The following is a 19,242-nucleotide window of genomic DNA, read 5'->3' on the forward strand; positions in this document are numbered from 1 at the left end:
ACACAAACGCGCGCACACACACAAAAACACACACACACACACACACACACACACACACACACACACACACACACACACACACACACACACACACACACACACACACACACGGTTCGGAATGGAGGAAGCAAACAGATAAACTGAAACACAGAGGGACCTGAAGCAGAAGACTGCCCTGTTGATGAGCAGAGCTGCTGGGATTGATGGGTGTCCAGCATGGCAGCAGCAGAACACAGGTACAACCAGGAGGAGTTCTTTACTGAGAGAATGGATGATGCGTGTACATGTGTGTCCTCAGAAACGTGAAGAAAAGGAATTTCTTTCTGTATGAGCATAGGAACATAATCGATTTGTAGAAAAGCATTTATTTCTCTAACATGGTAGCTTTAATAATGATAATCAGTGCCAATCCTTTTGGTTTGATTTGTCGACATTTAAACATATTTGTCTTTGTAGATTCAGTCTCCATCCTAACCTAACTGCACCGATGGATTTCAGGTTGTGTTATTAACAAGGCCTATGAATAGTTGGAAACCAACAATGTGTTGCTCTGTCTCAGTGGGCCTACTTACTAACCTCAAAACTAAAAAGCTGGTCAGTGTTGCAACCATTACTCAACTAGGAGAATTTGATGGGGACTCTTCATCAGCGGATTAATACTCATTTGCTGTAATGATTATTTCAGGATGCATGAAGCTATATGTGGGATTGAGTCTAAATGAACAGTGTGTGTTAATGAAGGAAATTGTCATACAGTGCAACAGTGTATCTCCTTGATGTACTTGGAATTAATGGAGCTCTATGGCACAGAGGAATAAACATCTCTTCCAGAAACTGGCTGCTGTGGAAAATACATTTTTCTTTGTTATTTCTAGTTTAAGATGATGCGTTGTTTACTTGTTTGTTAGTTAGTTGTGTTTGTCTGTTTTGTAGGAACCTAAAAAGCAACAGTAGTGTAATAGAGGGCTTTCAGGTGATGTAACATACTCCTGGTGACCCTGTTACAGCTCTTCTTAGCTAACCATGGCTGATTGTGTTGTGAACATACAACCTGGCTGTTTCTACAGAACTGGACAGGATTCATGTGTGCGCTAATCTGACCTGCTCTTTTTTATCACAAATTTTGGTACAATATAACATAACCGAATGCCATCAAATGTAACATATATAATATAATATAATGCTCTGGATTTCTTCCTTTCTGTGAATACAGAAGCTAATGTTGAGAGTGGAGAGCACTTGAAAATTGACATTAGTTGATGACGCTTAATTGTTTAAGTCTGTAGAGTGTTTCAGGTAAACAGAGCTGTCTCATATGACAATATTTGAAGTGAAAGAATAGAGCCAAAAGATAGAAAGACAATATTACAATAATCTCCATATGGAAATAATACTGACTTTTACTGCATGGATCGACGACATCTCTAACACTTGAACACATGGATATTTAAAATGACTCTGTACCGTTGCCCCATAACAGGAATTAATCCACATAACAACTGACTATACTACGGTAATAAATTATCTGTCAGAAATACTTTACTTTTACACATACAGGAAATATGAGAGCAAGGATTTTCATAATTGTTTTGAATCATTCCGAATCAAAAACAAAAATATCAGGTTTGTATCAACTGTGTAACAGGAACACAGATCACGTATTACAGATTCACTTCCAAAAGTTGAGCATCACTTTCTTTGTATCTTTTCTGTCGGTAACCCAGGTCTTTGTCATATTTACATTGAGATATTACTTTGGGGGAAGGCCTTGTATTAACGCCAACTTGTATCTTTTTTTTTACTTTTCATAGGATTAGTTTGCTGTGAATGTAAGCTGAGCATTTATTTTTTACCCTTTCTTCATAAATTCAGTGAATTTTATTTGTATAGCAGCTTATTACTTTCAAATCCATCCAATTAGCTGTTTTTAAGAATAAATCTTTAATCTACTATGACTGAAAATGATCACTTCTCACTCTAAGCCTACCATGAAGGGGATATTGTTCTCTAAGCCATTGGAAGGCTTTTAATTCGAAACATTTGTGTGGAAAATGTTAGGTTTCACTGACGGTAGCAGCTCCTGATAAAACTATAATGTATGAGCAATGGGAAATATTTAATCAATAAAATCTATATTTTTTATTAAATTGTCAAATTAATATGTATATACAATGTGAGCCAGCCCCCCACTTCACAGCAAATGTTTTTAGCAGCCTTTAATAACAACTATCATTTATATTTATATATTTATATACCAGCTTCTGTTTTATCATTTACAGAATCTGTTAAAAAAACTTTCTTTACATACTATTTTGTAAATAGCCACTGAGCATTATTCATCTTGATTGACAGCTCAGATACTTGTTTTCTTGCAGCATACACAGAACTGCAGACCACTGACACAGGTATTAAATGATTCTGCCAACAGCAGAGGTTTAACATTTAAATTCTAAAAGGTTCCCTAATGGCTTAATCATTAGTTTGTTATTCTGCAAGAATATATATGTATAATTATTAACTTTCCTTTATTTGATGTGAAATCTTAAAATATCCAACAAATGAATAACACTGCTTTATATTTAGGGTTTTGAAACCTAATTAGGGATACATTTATTGTAAATTGGCTGGTAAATGTGTACTGGTACAATCAGCTGTAGACGGGTGTGATAGTGATGGCAAATAATATCAGTGCCAGATGTTTTGTTGTTCTTTCTTTGCATCAATCTATCACAATTATTGTTATTTTAAGTATCACGTAGAAGGTACTACTAATCTTTTTCGTGATTATGTCTCCACCTGCCAATGAATCAACCAACATATACAGCCTGAGGAGGTATTTGACGATTAAAATCTTTTTGTATCACAAACATCAAAACAATACTTAGCAGTCTTATGAATATGAGTCCTAATGTTATCTCCTTGAAGGGGTCATTTTTTAAACTTCCTACTTCACAGAGATGCTGAGCAACCGGTTTCCCCTCTCTTAAAATCCCTCTCTATGCATCTGGCAAGTATTGGTGTGAATTACAAGTGTAACAAGAAGAAGTCACTTTAAAATCCAGAAATAAATAAGCAAATAATCGATGCACCTTTCTCTGTCGCTCTACAGTAGGGATGAATACACAATTCATATTCCCTCATTTTGTGTTTAGATGAAGGTGGTTTAACTTTAGAACACTGTCCAACACATCAGTCCAAAAGCTTTGCATGTTTCATCATAGGTTGAAGGTGATCACCAATAGCAATAAACTCTCTTGTAAAGATATTTAGAGCTTTTCCTCTTGCCTTACACAAAAGAAAAATCAGCAGGGCCTGCTCACTGTTTTCATACCTGCCAATGAGTGGAAGTATATGTATTTGATGTGTTTTCCTCACAATAACCAGGTTTTTCTTTTGAATTTGTCATCAGCCTATATATTATTTTATCTCAAAAAATGTAATAATCATTTTTAAATCTAGATTTGGAAAAAAAATCTGAATGAGGAAAACCATTTGTAAACTGAATGTCACAGTCAATTCCAAACATGTATTATGTTAGATGAATCTGGCATCCAGACTGGTAGGGTTAAAAAGAGCGTAAATAATGGGATTTTCGTGTATCTCTGTGGATGAAGGAAACTGGTTGCCATTAAGGCTGTGTTTCTGAAACTTTATGACCATGAGCATAGATTGTTTATTTTTACAGGTAGAATTCAGGTCTTTCATGTGTGTTTATTGTATGTGTGCATAGAAAAAGCTAATATCTGACCCACAAACCCCTCATGGCCGGACAAGACCTGTTTATGCCCAGTTAAGCTCAACATCAGGATTGTGGCAAGGGGGCACAGGAGCGTGTGTGTGTGTGCATGTGCATGTGTTTGCATGTTAACCAGCTACTGTTGTAATGTATAATATATAATGACAATAGTCTGGCCTGTTTACATCAAGCTGTATGTAGTGGTTTACTATCTCAACATTTAATGAAAGGATATAGTGTGAATCTAGAGAGAAAGAGAGGCAAGGTGGTGTGGGTGTGTTGCTTAGCAACAGCCACATCATCTGTTTTCTTTGTCGCCATGATGGATCAGTGGAGCAGAGAGACGGATCACTAAGAGAAAAAGGAGGCCAGACTTTCTGCTCTGTCCCTGAAAGAAACCAGGTTGGAGAGGGGAAAGATGCAGGGCTGATGTGGTCCAGCAAGATGTGTGTTGCCTCTGCAGGAGTGAGAGGCTGAGCAGCATAATGGATGGCCTCTGTGGAGCCTGGGACCATGTTGACGCAGTAAAACTGGTGGTGTGTATGAGACGGTGTGAAATATGACCACTGCAGTGTCTTTATCGGTATCACAGACTCCACCTCCTTCCGGTCTCCCCCTGTTCTGCCTCCTCTTCCTTGATCTCATGCATTTTAACTTCCCTCTACTGTATCTCCATCTAAATCTTCTATTCCTAGTCAGCCTATGTTAGAGGTGAATGGCACATACAGTCATACATTATAGTGCCACAGAGTGACCTATGTGTGCTAAATGTCTGCTGGTTCTCTCTGTAACTTCACAACATTGAAACAATCTACACTATACAAACCTCGGTGTTCCAAAACATTATCATATCACAAAAGTGCCAAAATGTTGTCTGAAATCTTTGAATACTTCATTTTGTATATGTTTGTTTTATTTCTGAACGTTATTTCCAAAGTAAAATTGTATTTTATGTATAACTATATTGTATTATGTTTCAGCCAAGTGTTGGATGTAGGAGCAGCTCATAAACAGCCCTCTAACCTCAGTTGTCGGAGTCAAACACTGCTCAGCTTGTGAGAAACGATGGCAGAAGATAACTGGTTCAACTTAGAAAGTTTGAAGAATGGGTTGCACTGAAATTATGACATTTATGGTGACTGGTAGTTGACCCTTGAATTTCACTGGATGACTAACAGTGCCCTGTGGCAAGTCCTTACTATATCATGTCATTTTGTACCATTGTGTTGGAACTAGAAATAAATGAACACAATCCTGACCTGTGTCCTCTCTGTGCTGCTTCCTCTGCAGCTGATCAGCGATGGCAGTGTGGTGTATGCTGAGGCGCTCTGGGACCATGTCACCATGGACGACCAGGAGCTTGGCTTCAAGGCCGGTGATGTCATCGAAGTAGTGGATGCCACTAACAAGGAGTGGTGGTGGGGTCGCATCATGGACAGCGAGGGCTGGTTTCCTGCAAGCTTTGTGCGGGTAAGAAATTCTGTCCTTGCTGCTGGAAGATACAAATTACTGGACATACAGCATTTAATGGCTCTGTTTGATTAATGACTGCAGCTGCTGCAGTAGTGGCAGATTGAGTAATATGAAGCCTCAACCTGTTATTTGTATTCCTATAATATGATACACTAGACCTATGTTTGTTTTTTGTTTTGTATTTTTCTGTTCATGTTCTTCTTGTTGAGGATTTTTTGCCCATCCTCACACATTACTGTATATGCCACTACATATTATGTATATTGTATATTACACATCATATCTGTACAGGAGAATAGTGCCTGTCTAATTCCACAGATACTCCCTTCTCTCTCCAAGCAGTACCAAAGGTCAGGTTATAGATAAAGGGCCAACCAACAGTACATTGCAGCGTCTACGCTTAGCGACTTTCATATCTAACTCAGATGCTCCAGACAGTGAGACACCAACTTCAACTCCCACCAACTTCCGCTCTTTTGTGTATTTCACCAGTGGCAAGACGTAAGGACACTATGTGATTTAGGAATGCATATTTAGACTTAAAACGAAAGAACCTGAAGTGTTGTGTACACCCATGTGATTTTCCTGAGGAGAGAATGGAAAATAAAAGATGTGTTCAGTAAATGTTTAGGGCAGATAAGAATTCTTGCTAAAGTCACATGTGTTCTCCTCAGTTGCGTGTGAATCAGGACGAGCCGATGGAGGAGTATCTGGCCCACCTGGAGGAGGTGCACACCGGTGAGAAGGACCAGGCGGCTCTGGGCCTGTTATTGGGACCTGGTTTACCCTGCAAAGAGCAGATGAGGACCAACGTTATCAATGAGATAATGAGCACAGAGAGAGACTACATCAAGCACCTGAAAGACATCTGTGAGGTCTGCATTAGATCAAGTGGAAATATGATGTAGAAGATTTGTTGTCCTTTAGTCTTGTTAATACACCAGCTCCACCGAACATTGCTTTACCTTGAACATGGAAAACACTCGTCTGATTGACTGACCAGTCTTAGTTCAAGTCCAACCTTTTTCACACCTCTAAATTCTTAGATAAAATGCTTCATTATTCATTATCTAACTGGTGAATCTAACTTAACCAAGAATTTGAATCTCATTTTAGTTCATGTGATGTGTTCAGGAGAAGAAGGAGATCGAATCCCACGCCTCAAAGGATGCCACAATAAAATCCTCCAAAAATATTTGGACTTTGTTAATGTAAAGATTCAAAAGATGCAGGAGGATCTCCTGTACTGATTTTGTTTAGATTAAATTACCAAGTCAAACATTCAAAATATAAATGATAACATACAAACATACAAAACATACATACAGGGATGGTCGGTCAAGCTTTCCCAAAACCAGACTTTTAGTCTTATTCCAATTCTTGACCCTATAGAACCTAAAGTAGCAGAGGCCAGTGTTGTATTACACTTTGTCAGGCCCATGTGAGCAGCAGCAGCAGCTCTGCGGTAAAGTGGTCATAAAGATGCTCGAAGTGGTTGATAACAACTCATAACAACAGAACCACTGAGTTTCTACAGTGCAGCTCTGTGTTCATAGTAAACAGCAGTGATGCTTGCCCACACAAGCTCCTGGGTTCAAACACAACACGACCCTGACTAACTTGTACTTTGAGATCTGTTTTGGGTGTTTTTTCGATCTTTGAACTATGAACATTTTTGAGTTGTGATGACTGTAAGAGATGTGACCGTCTTCAGCTTCTTCCATCACATAAATTAGCTCTTCCAACCACAGAGCTTAGTAGATAGTATTATCTAAAAAACATCCTGAAAAGCTAACAGGGGTTTTGGCAAAAAACTGTAGAAGAATATAAGCCTAAGTATTGATCTAGTTTTTAAACACCGACCTCTGCCCGGGCATTCTGAGGCTATGTAAATAATACAGTTGCCAGTATGTAATGCCACGTTGTGTATTAATTCTTACACAGGTATAACTGAAAATGTAACTGAGCTCATTTAACACAATGCAATTAAACAACAGCCATGACACAACAAATATTGTGTCATGGCTCTGGTTAGATTGGCTCACTCTGCTTATGATTGTGCACTGATGTGAAAAAGTAACAGATTTTTCTTTCCTCCAAGGATAAATATTCACATTCTCCTGTCTTAAGCAAATTTCTTTACATGGAAATGAAGGCAAATCAACAAAACACATAACTTTAATAAATTTGCAAACTTGGAGTAACATAGACAATCTTCACGAAAATACAGAAAAATCTGCAATCTGTGGAGATGGATTTTGAACACTGGAGTGAACAGCTTATAAGAATCCTGTTTCTGTTTTTTCTCAGGGTTACATCAAACAGTGCCGTAAGAGAACAGACATGTTCACCGAGGAGCAGCTTCGAACCATCTTTGGCAATATTGAAGAGATCTACCGATTCCAGAGGAAGTTCTTGAAAGGCCTGGAGAAGAAGTTCAACAAGGAGCAGCCGCACCTCAGCGAGATTGGCTGCTGCTTCCTGGAACATGTAAGCTGAGTCACAAAACAGCTTGAATCCAGAGACCCTGCAAAATTCAATTCAATTCAATTTCAACAGTAGTAATAGGAATTGTGCTATCAGACGGTTACCACTGTATGAGAGATGTAACACACAACTGTTGGTTTAAAACCGTTCTTGCTGGAACAAGATTGTCTTTTGAGCTCAAGCTAATATCAATATTAACTCAGTTGTCTGTTCATTAGGAACACCTAGCTCAAACTAACATAGTCTAATACAACCTGCAATAAATCCCTCATGAAGGTGGTGATGTTCCATTTTTGTGTTGATTCATTTTGGAGGATGCAGTCTGTGGTGCTGTTGAACTAGTTGTGCAGTTGCACAGCATTACAGAATTCATCCTCCACACACAGTTGAATCAACAACTCTGAAACAAAGTTACAACAAACTGAACATTATAATCCTTATGGAGGATTAGTGTAGGTTTATATTCAACTACATTGGTCCTAATAAAGTAACAACTGAGTGAAAGATGCGATCAATTTCCATGTAAAATATATAGTTCACTGAAAAATGAAAATTCACTCATTATCTTCTCACCATTATGGCGATGGAGGGGTGGGTGAAGTGTTTGAATCCACAAAACACTTAAGGAGTCTCAGGGGTAAACAGTGTTGCATCAAAAACCAATACAATTTAAGTAACTGGTGCCTCCTTCAAACGTCAGAAAACCCAAAACATAAAATGCCTCCATACTGCTTGTGTGCTGTCCATAAGTGTCCATAAGCCCCAACATTCAAATTTGACTTGAATCACCATCATTTACATCGTGTTTTAGGGCTAAAAGTCCTCTACCGGAAGAAGTGATGCTAGCGGATGTAGCGTGTACCTTTGGGGCGGGACCATGTGTGCAGTGATATTGAGTGAGTTCGAATTTTTCGGTGAACCATCCCTTTAAACTGTCTGTCTGTTCTGTGTTTTGTTTTCCGTGTGTAGCAAACAGATTTCCAGATCTATTCAGAGTATTGCAACAACCACCCCAACGCCTGCATCCAGCTCTGTAAGGTGATGAAAGTCAACAAGTACGTGTTCTTCTTTGAAGCCTGCCGACTACTCCAGAAGATGATCGACATTTCCTTGGATGGCTTCCTGCTCACCCCGGTTCAGAAGATCTGCAAGTATCCACTGCAGCTGGCTGAGCTGCTCAAATACACCAACCCACAGCACAGGTACCTGCACAATCTCTCTGTGACAGTCACTGGCACACACGTGCAGATGTCACCTTTTCTTTTTTCTAAGAGAGGGCCAGTGATCAACATAAGAGATACAGACACAGAAACAACACCAAAAAGTTTGAAAGTAAATTTTATTATGCCTGTTATTATTCATGCTGCCGGATTGTCTGTCCATCCATCTCAGTCTTGTGATAAATATATCTTGTGAACAAAACACACAATTTTTAAAATTTGGCACAAACGTTCAATTGAACTCATGGTTGAACTGATCAGATTTTTGTGGTCAAAGATCGAGGTCACTGTGACCTGAGCAGTAGCTACAGAAACTCCATCAGGGAAGTCTTTCAAATTTGGTACAAAAGTTCAGATGGACTCAAAGAGAAAGTCATTTGTTTTGGTGTTTGCCAGTCAAAGTCACTGTGACCTGACAAACCCTTTTTTGCTCCGTGAATGCCTCGACACAATAGACTCGCAGATTGATTGATGAAATTTGGGTGGTCAAAGGTAAAGGTCATGTTGATCTAATGTTATTGTGAATGCTATATATCCTATGTCAACACCTGGAGGGAAACAAATTCAATCACAGGGTGGTTATATCCTGGAAAACATTAGTTTGACGGGGGGGGGAAAGGATGTCTTAAGACAAAGTCCAGAGGCAAATTTTATTCCGTTTTCAACTTATATCTCACTTTCTTTTTCAGAACACAAGAAAGGTGAAAAACATTTTGATAGCAACATGAAGTTAGAAATTGAAGTCTTCAATTAATATTTTTTATAAAAGATATCCATAATCTTTGAACTATAAAAAAAAATCCACCTTGCTAATTGGCATCTACACGCGGCATCTATTGCACTTCTGTCGGTCCTGTGAGAAGATCCCTCAGATGTGACTTTCTCTAAGGTTTATACATATTCTTCCACCTGTTACTCTTGATAAGGGGTTAAGGACAGAGGATGTTGCACCTTGTTAAGCCCTATGAGACAAATTGGGATTTGTGAATAATATTTGATTGATTGATCTCTGAAATTCTAACTTTTACACATTTTATCATGTTTTCAAAACATAAAACATTGTGCATACCCAATCATTTCTTTTTGGCTGAAAATGTATGTTGTCCTTATAACAGCAAAATGTTATTTGATTCTGGCTTGGAGGATTAGGGTTAGGGTTCGCGTCTGCTTCAAGGACTGCTGTATTCTGTGATAAATCACAATCTGTAACAACTTTCTCTTTTTTTTCATGTGTGTAGTTCACATGTATTATGTATCATTTGGAAAATTCCAAGACATATGCTTGGTAAATAAATTATCTTGTGGATTTCAAGTTCATGTTGTAGTTGGTTGAGATTTTTCTTGCATTAAGCATGGGTTAAAAGCCCAGCTAAAACATATTTTATTATTATTATTATTTTGATTTAAAACTATAATTTTCCTGAAACAGCCAGACACTGTAGTTCCATTGGATTAATCCACATTGTGAGCATGTTGTGTTAAAAAATGTCTAAACTTAGATATACGTCAGGTTTTGGAAACAAAACACATTCTTGATCTTCGATTTTGCATTGAATTTTTCAACTATAAGAGATATACAGAATACAACTTTTAAACGTCATGTCACTCTCTGATCTTTAGAGACTACAAAGATGTGGAGGCAGCCTTGAACGCCATGAAGAACGTGGCAAGGCTGATCAATGAGAGGAAGCGGCGCCTGGAGAATATTGACAAGATCGCCCATTGGCAGAGCTCCATAGAGGACTGGGAGGTGTGGCACGAAGCATCTGTGTTGCTTTGTTCTGAAATGGTCTCTCACTGATTGTACTAACAGTGTGTTTGTTTGTGTGTGTGGATCCATGCAGGGTGAAGACATCCTCAGTAGGAGCTCTGATCTCATCTTTTCAGGGGAGTTGACCAAGCTGTCTCAGCCTCAGGTCAAGAGTCAACAGAGAATGTTTTTCCTTTTTGACCATCAGATGGTGTACTGCAAAAAGGTGCCTCAACATTTTAAAGAGTATTTCACACTGTTTTATACTGGTAACTGCATGTGAGAGGACTCGGAATAAAAGTAGAAACAGAAAGTGAAGTTTTAGTTGCTGTAACGGGATCATCCAGTTGCAGAAAGTACAACTACTATTTTAGACATTAATTTACCTTCTGATGGTAAATGAATTTCCCCCCCCACAGGGCAGTATTTGTGGATTGTCACTCACAGATTTGTGGAATAGGCAAAAAAAGATGTTTTACTTTCCGTTTAGAATACTAGAAAGTTCTCAGCCTGTTTGCCACCTTACATTATTTTGCACTGCGTATCATTTACCATTTGCACGGCTGTCTTGGCCTCAGTATTGCTTCCAGGGATTAATGCCAGCAAAGTGGGTTGGGGGAGATGGTTTATTATCTATAAATATGACAGTGAGCCCACTGGGACAATTCCCTGTTAGTTTATGCAGAAATGTAGAACCGCTGTGTATTCACACAGCTCAATTACTGCAGGTCACTTTCACAGTTTCAGAAAGCTGCAACCAGCATCACCACTGGCCAAGCAAACAGCCGTTTCCTGACAGGCATGTTCAAAATGAGCACTGAACTCGTCTGGCCAATGATAGAAAATCCAGGAAATGGATGGCCCTATTAAACTGCTGACTTGCTGTTATATTTTCCATTGAACGTTTGTTTTAACATCTTCCTCGAGGATCCGCAGCTGAATATGCAAAACAAATGGTTGTTTACATATGGGAAAGTAGGATTCAGAGTAAATCTTGGTCCAAGTCAAAATTGTCCAAACTCAAATACAATTAATCAGTCAATTATAAATTCAATTCTTATCCAACTGACAGAAATCTAGACAAACATCTTTAAACTGCTAAAAAAGTAACTGTTGATTCAAGTGAAAAAAAATAGTTTTACGTTACAAAACAGACATATACAATAATAAGAACCACGTATCAAACTTCTCTTCACTTAAATTGGTTTAGAGCAGTGGTTCTGAAATGGGGGTACTAGTACCCCTGGGGGTACGTGAGATTTTTTTTAAAATATATTTAAAATTAGCATCCATTCAAAAATCCTTTAAAAATAGTTATTTAATAAATATTCAATAAAATATAAGTGTTTAATAAATCAGACACTGATGGCACAGCGCTGTGTATTACATCTTCTTTTCAAACAAAAATGCTTTGCGCTGGTTAGGGGGTACTTGGCTGAAAGAGTATTTCACAGGGGGTACATCACTGAAGAAAGGTTGAGAACCACTGGTTTAGAGTACATCAGCTAAAGCAAAATAATCCAAAATTGTATAATTTAAAAAGCCAAAACAAACAAACAAACAACAATAAATCCGGTATTAATAGTATTTTATTTGCAATCAAAGTGAACCTTGAACCTTTAAATCCCTCAGTTCCTTTCAGCCCAAGCGGTAGTTATGCTCTCTGTTTGTTTAGTAATACAGTCATGACTACCACTCCAAACTGTAGATTCAATAATATTGTATTATTAGTTCCATCCTGTCAATGTATTGAATGATCAATACTATTGATTGTTTAATTGTTTGGGATGGTGTGGCTGTGAAGGTTGAGGAGGTTGGCGGTTTGATCCAAGTCTCCCCCAGGCCCTGGATGAATTTGCCATTCTTATCATTGCAGGACATCCTACGGCGGGACATGCTGTACTACAAGGGTCGGATGGACATGGACAACATGGAGGTGATAGATGTGGAGGACGGAAAGGAGAAAGACTTTAACATCAGTGTGAAGAACGCCCTGAAGCTGCGATCAGTGGCTGGTGATGAGGTCCACCTCCTCTGTGCCAAGAAGCCTGAACAGAAACAACGCTGGCTCCGAGCCTTTGCCGATGAGAGGAAGCAGGTTCAGCATGACCGTGATACAGGTCAGATACATGCACAGTTTCAAAGTTTAGTGATCCTTTAACCATCATGAACCAATTATCAGAATACACTGTAAAAGTTCTGAAATCAAACCTGTGACCCTCTGGTTGAGTGCCATTGTCTCAAACCTCTCGCTTCCTTCTGTGCAAACCACAGAGCTGTCCCCATAAACTAAACCTGCGTTAATACTGTATTATCCTCAATGGGCTTCGTCTCAGGAGCTGCCAGCAGTAAATGGATTTCACAACTGTATCAAGAATATCTCTCCACTCCATTACATATTCCATATGGGATTGTTCCCCCTGCGTGGAGGTGCGTGAATATTTCTTTAAGGCACACCATTTTGCCTGGCCTCACGCCTGTAAAACACCTGTGTTGATGATGGTACTAGTTTATTGTTTGTTCTCCACCTGACTCAGGGTGCAGTTTGTGAGATTTCAAAAAGCTCAGGGTTAGAGCGGGCGTCCTCTAACCAGAAGGTTGGCAGTTCGATCCCACTATTCCCTAGTCCACATGCTGAAGTGTCCTGGGGCAAGATCCTGAACCCCAAATTGCCCCTTCTCATAGAGATCGTGCCACACATAGATGCACTGTATGAATGTGTGTGTGAATGGGTGAATGTAAAACTGTACTGTAAAGCACTTTGAGTGGTCATCAGGACTAGAAAAACGTAAATACAGACCAGTTACCATTTACATACCAGCTTGTGGGCTGCACCGTCTCCTCACAGGGTGTCTTGAAGAGTTACTCGGTACATATGGAACATGTAACAGAGAGAGATAGCATTGATACGATGGATAGTGCTCTGTTTCGCTGTAACATTGGTCTCTGAATAAATATACAATTTTTCAGAAACGTATGCTGCTGTGAGACATGTGTTGATCAAACTATTACCTGGTTTCACACCAACACAGGTGTCTGATCTTTCCCGTACATGTGGACTATATACTGGACTGGGGAGATAGTCCCTATGATACTGATTCAAAGACAAGACGAGCAGAGTGTTTGAGACTCCACCTCAGCTCCCTCTATGAAACACCACCAGGTTTCTGCCCTGTGTTGTCGGTCTGTAGGTCAGGTTAAAGATTTGGGAAATTAGAGATTATTTTCCTTGTCTTAGACTCACGTTGAGTCCTTTACATTTCCATCCTTTAAGTTGACCAAGGTTGTCTTATTACCGGATTCATCATCAAACAGGTTGATGTCACATTATACTACTCCTCTAGTCTACAGCAGACTTTCAGTGACAGGGGTTAATGTAGCAATTGTTTTTGGACGGTCGAAGATTTACTGCACATGTGTTTTGGATACCGATAGACGCGTTTCATTTTAGTGAGTGTTTGCAAGATGCACCTCACACTTTACTGTATGTTCAAGAGAGGATTGTGGGTGTATGTTGATCAGAGAAATCTTTATCATAACAACATGACAAACCTGTGAGTTGATCTTGCGTCTCTACTCGGCTACAGAGCTTCATAAATCACTCTCCATATCATATACAATTGTGATCTTGGGCTCCTTGTTTCCCCTACATTTTGAAAGAGACTTATCAACAAAGTGAAAGTAATTTCAAGTTTAAAAAATCCATCTTTCAATGTTCCCAAGTCTTTCTTACTTTCTTTTACCTGGATGAGGGAGTCACTTTGAGTGCCACAGTTTAAACATCTATCTAATGTGCTGATGTGATTCTCTTTTGTCTCTACTAAAGTATGTGCTCATCATTCATTTATACTGAACTAAACATACATGTTAACTAGTGGTCATTTTACGTATGAGTTGTAAACATTCCTTCTATTTATCATTTGCATTCACCATTCAAAGATCTACAGAACTATTCCATTTATTGGTAATGTTGTGTAGTAATTCTTCATTGCTCTCAGCTTTGGTTAAAATGTTATATATAGCACCTATTAATTGTCCTTTTTATCTCTTTTATTGAGAATTTTCCTTATTTCAGTTGAAACTTTTTTTCTATGTTCAAGGTTTTCGTTTTCCTTTAGTTTTTATTCATTAGCTGCAGAAATGAGAGTACCAAGTTATGGTAAATAGTATCTGATCATTTTTTAAGCTTAGTCACATCTCCCAGTATAGGGCATGAAAAGTTATTGATGGATGTTTCCAAATTTGCATGTGCCTCCAATTTTCTGTTTCCTGAATATTTTTCCTTTTTTCCGAAACATTTAATTCATATTTATAGATAATAATATATATTATTTTAATATCATACATAGTATACAGGGTTAGGTACCTTGGTTGACTGTATATTTTGTTTGTCTTTCATGCATCTAACTGTCACTTTATCTTAATTTCATTTCCTACACAGTCTTTTCAATGACTCCTATTGCATTACTAATAAAGCATATATAAAAGTAATGTACCTCACCTATGTAGCTCATCCACCACCAGTATCCTACTGTTCTTGAACATTTGCAGGGTAACAATAAACAATAGTAGAATCCTTTTTTCGTACATTATAGTCTTCAGACAAATATTGACACAGATGCTCCATGTCCAGCCAGTTTCATGAGTAGCAGATTATCAATCATGTTTTTCCCAAGAAAGAATATTTTGAGAAAGCTCAATAGTGACAGTGTTTCTTTTTCTGTTTGCAGGCTTCTCTCTCACTGAGGTCCAGAAGAAACAGGCCATGTTGAATGCCTGTAAAAGCCATCCAGCTGGGAAACCCAAAGGTAGGAGCCCAGGGGCTCAGAGAGCTTTTATCAGTTGATGATATTTCACTTGTGCATTAAATAAATGATTCCATTTTCTGTTCTCAGCGGTGACCAGACCCTACTATGACTTCCTTCTGCGACAGAAACACCCCTCCCTCCCCACAGCTTTGCCCCAGCAGCAGGTTTTCATGTTGGCTGAGCCCAAGCGCAAAGCCTCCACCTTTTGGCACAACATCGGGAGACTGACACCCTTCAAGAAGTAAAAAAAAAAGATGACAGAAATGGAAAGCTGTGGAGACAAGACAAAGAGGAGGAGAAAGAGAAGAGCTCTCTGCTCGTGCCTGAACAGACCCTTTTTAATTCCTCCCCCTTCCTTTCCTACCGGTAACATTGCCCTGATTGATATACTGATTTATTGTATAGATAAGGATGATTATGATGATGGGGAGATTATTTTTGAAAGCACTTTATAGGTTGGTTAACAATCAAACTTGAGAATTGTCTCCTGGAGACACTGAGTCAAACAGGGAGCATGGACTCTTGCTTAACTTGCTACTATACCTTCAGTCACGCGCAAACTGGTACTAATACTACTACTGTACTGCTGCAAGCGAGCGTGGGACTCCTGACTGTGCTGCCTCTGTGAAGACGTTGCCTGTCGACAAATCTGTGTCGTTCATTTCCACTGTTCTTATGTTTTATGATTTGACAGATGCCAACAGTTCGCAGTGCCAGATGATTTGTTTTGTATTTGTTTGTTCTATGTCTGCTTATGAAAAAAAAGGGAAAACGAGGAGGGTGATAACGATTCTTGTGCTTTTCTCTGTGCAAATATATAGTTTCAGGATCATTTCCGCTGGGTTTTGACGTGTTGTGTGATCTCCATCCACCAGGATATCTTTCTGTATTTCTCTGGTGCATTTGTGGTATTGTGCAAACAATTTATTAAAAAACAACATAAATGCAGCCCAAAGAAGATTCAACTCATCACAGATACGGAGCTTTTTTATTCAAACAAACAGCAGCAACCCACACTTTCCAGCAACACACATTCCTCGAGTCTGATCCTCGACTCTCCCTTATACCTACCATGTCAATGAAAGTAAACAACCTATTCTTTCTTTATTTTTTTATTTTTAAGTGCCATTTGAAGTGTGCCATGGATGACTTACAATGACATGCATGGATGTGATGAAAAATACTGTGAAGATTATTTTTTGTATCTTTGAAGAATCCAGCTATATTTAACCAGATTCAGGAAACTGATGACTTTATTGTGCTACTAGGCTGACAGCATCTCTCTCTCTCTCTCTCTCGCTCTCACACACACACACACACACACACACACACACACACACACACACACACACACACACACACACACACACACATACACACACACACAAACAGACAGTTATTTATCTACCTGTACTTCTGATATCCAGTATCCCTGCTCTGTGTATCTGGTCTCCGGTATAATCTCTTTTCAAATCAATGCAGCCCAGTGATATGACTTTGTAAGTGCATTCAGTGAAATGTACTCCTCTCACCTTTATGTTCAAATGTTTTAGCTTCTGACAATATGGAATATTAAACATTCCTAAGCTGACAAATGTGGCTGTGAACTGAAGTGATTATTTATTCTTGGTTGTCTTTTTTGGTAATTGTTTATGGTAATGGGACAAAGAACGACAATTGTGACACCACTAAAGCTTGTCTACAGAATTAACATATTTCACCAAGATGCCAGTGTGTTGCCCGGGGCAGATCAAGCCTCCGACCTTCTGAAAGGGGTCAAAATCACACCAAACTATAGTTTCGGCATTTTTCGATATAGCATTTTTTTTCTTGAACCTAGGGGTTTTAATTAGTCATGTGTAGTCTGTGTGTGATTGTACTTCAAAGTATGGGGGTCATGTGGTATAAATATATTATTAACAAGCCAAATTTGGCTTATGATAGGGGCCATGCAAATATATTATCATATTATTATATTCAACGATCAATTCAGAATTCAGAGTGGATATAAAGTGTGTATTTGACACTTTATATCCAGTATTTGATATAAAACAGTTTTATTCATTATCATCAATATTATTAGTTATCACAATTTGTTTATGTTTTTTGCAGTGGCTAAGTGTTGGGCTTTCATGGGCAAGAGGCAGGGAAATGAAATATTAACCATACACCTAAATGTCCTCCCAATAATTGTATGTATCCAAGAGGTGTGATTTTCACACCTTTGTTCTAAAACATTGACAGTAAATATTGAGTAAAAATATAACACATTCTTTTGTGCTGTCGGTCAAAACAGGCAACTTTGATCTACTGTAAATTTGAAAAGAAAAAAACACTTCATAGCCTGTTTCAGTTTTAGTCGAACGACCGGAGCAGCAGAACGGGCTGTTTGTTGTGACACATTTCTTTGCCCACGATGTGGAGCAGACTGGAGATCTTTAAACATACCTGAGAAGTAGGTCAGTGGGAGGAGGCTTGACAAGTCTTTGATATAAGTTAGTTTCATTTACACACTGAGATGTAGGTGTTCCTTCACTGATTATTAGGGCCCGAGCACCTCCGGTGGGAGGCCCTATTGTATTTCGAAGGATTTGTATTTCCCTTGTGGGGCTTTTTCAGGGCCTAGACATGCTCAAATTGTTACCAAAGTTAGGGGAATTCAAAACCCCAAAAAGTAATTGTATTCTGGAGTAATTTGAAATGGCCGTGGAAAAATGGCTCAACAGCGCCATCTAAGGAAAAGCCCCTCAGTTAGCTTTCACCGATCTTCACAAAAATCGTAGCCCAGGTGTATCATGACAAGACAAACAAAAAAGGTCAGAGGTGCAATTGGAAAAAAGCAACAGGAAGCCCGCCATTTTGACTTTAGTGGCCATATTGGCCATTTTCCACATTTTTACTTTGATGTACTTGTCCCAGGGCTTTCATCAGATCAACTTCATATGGAGATGCCTGTCATCACAACAAGATGGAGATGAAAACTACCCCAAAGATCGATTTTTCGTCACATGGTGTGACCGTGGCGTGGCATCTAAGTTTGATTACACGCCATCAAAACACGAGGTTCTGTATCTCGGACATACAAGGTCCAATCGAGTCCAAACTAGACATGTAAGACAAGAGTCCCGGCCTGATGACATCTACACAGAAATCATGACTTAAAATCACAGCGCCACCTGCTGGCAACAGGAAGTGACATGTTTCATACTTTGATGCACTGCTCCTGGCTGCTTTACAATATACAGCTCAAATGAGCTCAGTTGGACCATGGTCAGAATTGTGACATTTCCTCAAACTGTGTAAACATTGAGGTGCGGCGGAGGATCATCCTTCGCCAAAGGAGACGATGTTGTCATAACTACAGTGTGCATTGTCCTATCAGTGCCAAACTTCTGTCTCATGATTATAGTCCAAGCCTGAACAGCTCTATGTGTCAATATTTCCTCAGTGTCATAGCGCCACCTACTGATTCACCATGAAACAGGAATTACTTTGTGAATCCACTCTGCATTATCCTACCGGACCCCAAATGCTGACCTATAATCACAATCCAGACCTGCACAGCTCCATATATTAATATTAGTGCAGGGTCATAGTGCCACCTACTGATCAGTGTGATAATTAAGTTGTTGTAACATTGTCCAATTGACACAAAATTGCTCATGCTACATCAGAGCCCCTTCTTCAACAGATATATTAGTATGTATGTAATAATAGTGATGGCGCCACCTACTGGCAACAGGAAGTAAGCTTTGTTTTACAACTATC

At 39.0% G+C, this 19,242-nt stretch overlaps 1 protein-coding gene across 7 annotated transcripts in view; it reads left to right on the forward strand.

Annotated features, from left to right (window-relative positions):
* arhgef4 (Rho guanine nucleotide exchange factor (GEF) 4) overlaps window positions 1-17,069 on the forward strand; it is a 71,229-nt gene extending 54,160 nt beyond the window's left edge. For 4 of the 7 annotated variants that reach the window (XM_034571789.1, XM_034571788.1, XM_034571792.1 and 1 more), the window contains 9 exons: window positions 5,027-5,206; window positions 5,884-6,084; window positions 7,520-7,699; window positions 8,666-8,898; window positions 10,537-10,666; window positions 10,761-10,892; window positions 12,543-12,786; window positions 15,397-15,474; window positions 15,562-17,069. In XM_034571789.1, coding sequence (XP_034427680.1) covers window positions 5,027-5,206; window positions 5,884-6,084; window positions 7,520-7,699; window positions 8,666-8,898; window positions 10,537-10,666; window positions 10,761-10,892; window positions 12,543-12,786; window positions 15,397-15,474; window positions 15,562-15,719 — 1,536 coding nt within the window. In that variant the 3' untranslated portion in view covers window positions 15,720-17,069. Of the gene's footprint in view, window positions 1-77; window positions 237-4,095; window positions 4,273-5,026; window positions 5,207-5,883; window positions 6,085-7,519; window positions 7,700-8,665; window positions 8,899-10,536; window positions 10,667-10,760; window positions 10,925-11,136; window positions 11,285-12,542; window positions 12,787-15,396; window positions 15,475-15,561 lie in introns of those variants that run through there. The other 3 variants (XM_034571794.1, XM_034571793.1, XM_034571790.1) reach the window with 3 other exon arrangements.
* Window positions 17,070-19,242: the final 2,173 nt, after the last annotated feature.

This window comes from Hippoglossus hippoglossus, chromosome 20 (assembly GCF_009819705.1).
Source record: "Hippoglossus hippoglossus isolate fHipHip1 chromosome 20, fHipHip1.pri, whole genome shotgun sequence".
NCBI lineage: Eukaryota > Metazoa > Chordata > Actinopteri > Pleuronectiformes > Pleuronectidae > Hippoglossus > Hippoglossus hippoglossus.